Genomic DNA, 2,911 nt, shown 5'->3' with positions numbered 1-2,911 from the left:
GAAAGGGGTACAGGAGCAGGACGCGAAAACCCGGGACAGGCTGTGGCAGGCCCGACGTCTTTCAGGCCCAGCTCCTAGCGTCCACGCCCCTCCTTCCAAGACGTTTCCCAGCAGGCGCTGCGCCCAGTTTGGATCAAGTGAGCCGCCTGAGATTGCCAAGCGTCCGGTGCGCATCTCATTAACGCATCTGCTTATTCATGTATTTATTCTTTGTGGGGGGAGGGGATGGAAGGAACGGCGTCTCACTCATTCTGTGGCTCAGGCTGGAGTGCGGGTGGCTCGATCTCGGCTCGCTGCAACCTCCGCCTCCCAGATTCAAGTGATTCTTGTGCCTCAGCCTCCCAAGTAGTTGGGATTACAGGTGCACGCCACCACGCCCGGGTAATTTTTGTATTTTTGGTAGAGACGGCGTTTCACCATGTTGGTCAGGCTGGTCTTGAACCCCTGACCCCCGGTGATCCATCCACCTTGGCCTCCCAAAGTGTAAGGATTACAGGCGTGAGCCACGGCGCCCGGCCTTATGCATTTATTCTTATTGAGCACCTAACATGCTGTAAGCATCAGGGGCAAAAAAGTAAATGAGACATAACAGCACTTAACACACAGCATTTATTTGCACGGGTGTTGGCTTTCTAGCCCTCCAGCAACTGCTTCTGGGTAGGGGCCCTCTTTCGTTTTTGCGTCCTCCGAGTCTAGCACAGTGCCTGGCACGGACTAGGTGATTTGTTAACAAAGGAACAACTTTAAAACGTGTTTTTGATAGGGAGCTCGGTTCTCAAACCTGTAGCCCTAAGTCGGGGTAGGGGAGGCGGGAGAATGGGGTGGACAGACAGACACAAGGAGAATGGGAAACGTGTTTGTATTAGGAGTGCTCACAGCAATCCACAGCTTCCCTGTGTTCCTCGTTCTCAAATAATAGTAGGGGAGTCGAGGGCGGGGTGGGGCAGCCCTCCCCGCGCGCAGGAGGGCTGGGTTTGGGAGCCTCAGCCGGGGGTTCTCACTGAGCTCCGGAGCCCGCCTGCCCACCTGCGCCGCTCACCAGGTCAATGGCCACGACGTCCCGCAGAGCCACTACCCGCCGGATGGACTTGGGCGGGTTCTCGGTTAGGTAGATGAGCCGGTCGCTCAGCACCACGTACTTGAGGGTGTGGTTCTCCGAGTTGGACACCACGATGCATGGCTCATAGGCGCGGACCGCGTCGTAGACCTCGGGCGGCAGATGCCGCCGCAGGAACACATCCAGGCGGCTGTTCGTGCGAGCGGGGAAGCCGGACTGCAAGGGGCAGGCCATGCGCGGCGCCCGCAGCGGGGCGGAGTGCTGGGACTCGAGGCCCTCAGCTCGCCCTCTGTCCCCTCCCCCGCGCTGGAACCCGCGCGCCACAAAGCCGCCGGCCCCGCGTCGCCTCCTCTCCCAGGCGTGGGGACCCAGGCCGCAACTGTAGGAATCGACGCCAGGTCGGCTTCCCTGGAGCGCCCTCCCCAGCCCTATCCAGCCTCCCGATCTTTGTCCTAACCTCAGACGGCGATCGGCGGGGCACGACGCTGGTCCTTTAGGCCCGGGTTGATGGGCACCTCTGGCTAAACACCATGAAGTCCCCTGCCACCGAAGGGCGGTGGATTTTTAGGGTCTCTCCCGCCCGCCCCTCATGCCAGCCCCCACCACTGCCTACTCTGTTGCGGATCACACCATCCCATACAAACTTTATTGGTAATGGAAGCCAGTTTCAATCTGGTTTCCTGTCAGAAACTTGAGTTTAATTTACCGATTTATTTTTAACCCTAGAAACCCTAGAAACCTATTATTACCAATCACACAGATTTAGCTTTTGGTTAAGACATGGCTTGGCACAGCTTTCTGATGTTGTTGGAGTGTAAACATAGGTCTTCTTTCTCCAACCAGTGAGAAAGGTTTTTTTTTTTTTTTTTTTTTTTTGACGGAGTTTTGCTCTGTTGCCCAGGCTGGAGTGCAATGGCGCGATCTCGGCTCACCACAACCTCCGCCTCCCGGGTTCAAGTGATTCGCCTACCTCAGCCTCCCGAGTAGCTGGAATTACAGGCATGCGCCACCATGCCCAGCTAATTTTATATATTTTAGTAGAGACGGGGTTTCTCCATGTTGGTCAGGCTGGTCTCCAACACTTGACCTCAGGTGATCCGCCCGCCTTGGCCTCCCAAAGTGCTGGGATTACAGGCCTAAGAGACCTTGCCCAGCCTTTGAGAAAGGGATTCTTAACATGAATTGATGTGAGCACACCCAAACCTACCTAAGGAATATGGTTTTGTTTCCAATGCCCAGGGCAATCTATGCAGAAGAATGAATGGGTGAAGCTGGCATCTTGAAAAGTTGAAGCTGATAGACTGAAGAATGCTGATTACATAGCCCTGAGGCTGCAGAGAAGTAAGTATTCCTTAGTTTTTACAGGCCAAGAATAATTTATTAATTAGGTTAGAGAGATGAGAAGGGCACAACAGAAATGCTCTAGGTCAGAAGTTCCATTTTTTATTTCGAATCCTAGAAAAGTTATTCTCTTCCCCTCCCCACTGCCCCAAAAACCTGATAATGAAACCATATCATTCACTGCTGTGGCTGCCAGCAACCCTGAATCAAATTTGATATTCTTTATATTCTCCCTTTCTACATATTTTACTATTGTACACTGTATGTTATAAGCAACTTCAAATCCCTTGTGGAAAGAAGGTATAAATATATTACAATCTGGCTGGGTGCGGTGGCTCACACCTGTAATCCCAGCACTTTGGGAGGCCAAGGCGGGCGGATCACAAGGTCAGGAGATCGAGACCATCCTGGTGAACACAGTGAAACCCCGGCTCTACTAAAAATACAAAAAATTAGCCGGGCGTGGTGGTGGGCGCCTGTAGTCCCAGCTACTCGGGAGGCTGAGGCAGGAGA

The 2,911-nt window shown here is 53.7% G+C and overlaps 1 protein-coding gene and 1 pseudogene across 2 annotated transcripts in view; one reads left to right on the top strand and one right to left on the bottom strand.

Annotated features, from left to right (window-relative positions):
- Positions 1-1,291, bottom strand: part of LOC105534249 (chromosome unknown open reading frame, human C12orf56) — a 126,416-nt gene extending 125,125 nt beyond the window's left edge. Inside the window, exon 1 of the mRNA XM_011972932.1 lies at positions 1,040-1,291. Coding sequence (XP_011828322.1) covers positions 1,040-1,291 — 252 coding nt within the window. The remainder of the gene's footprint in view (positions 1-1,039) is intronic.
- LOC105534228 overlaps positions 1-2,911 on the top strand; it is a 43,341-nt pseudogene that overhangs the window by 35,342 nt on the left and 5,088 nt on the right. The window contains exon 3 of the transcript XR_001005235.1: positions 2,297-2,398. The product of XR_001005235.1 is annotated as a 40S ribosomal protein S11-like (transcript). The remainder of the gene's footprint in view (positions 1-2,296; positions 2,399-2,911) is intronic.

This window comes from Mandrillus leucophaeus, unplaced genomic scaffold (assembly GCF_000951045.1).
Source record: "Mandrillus leucophaeus isolate KB7577 unplaced genomic scaffold, Mleu.le_1.0 Scaffold132, whole genome shotgun sequence".
Classification (NCBI taxonomy): domain Eukaryota; kingdom Metazoa; phylum Chordata; class Mammalia; order Primates; family Cercopithecidae; genus Mandrillus; species Mandrillus leucophaeus.
This window is presented reverse-complemented; position numbering and strand designations above follow the sequence as displayed.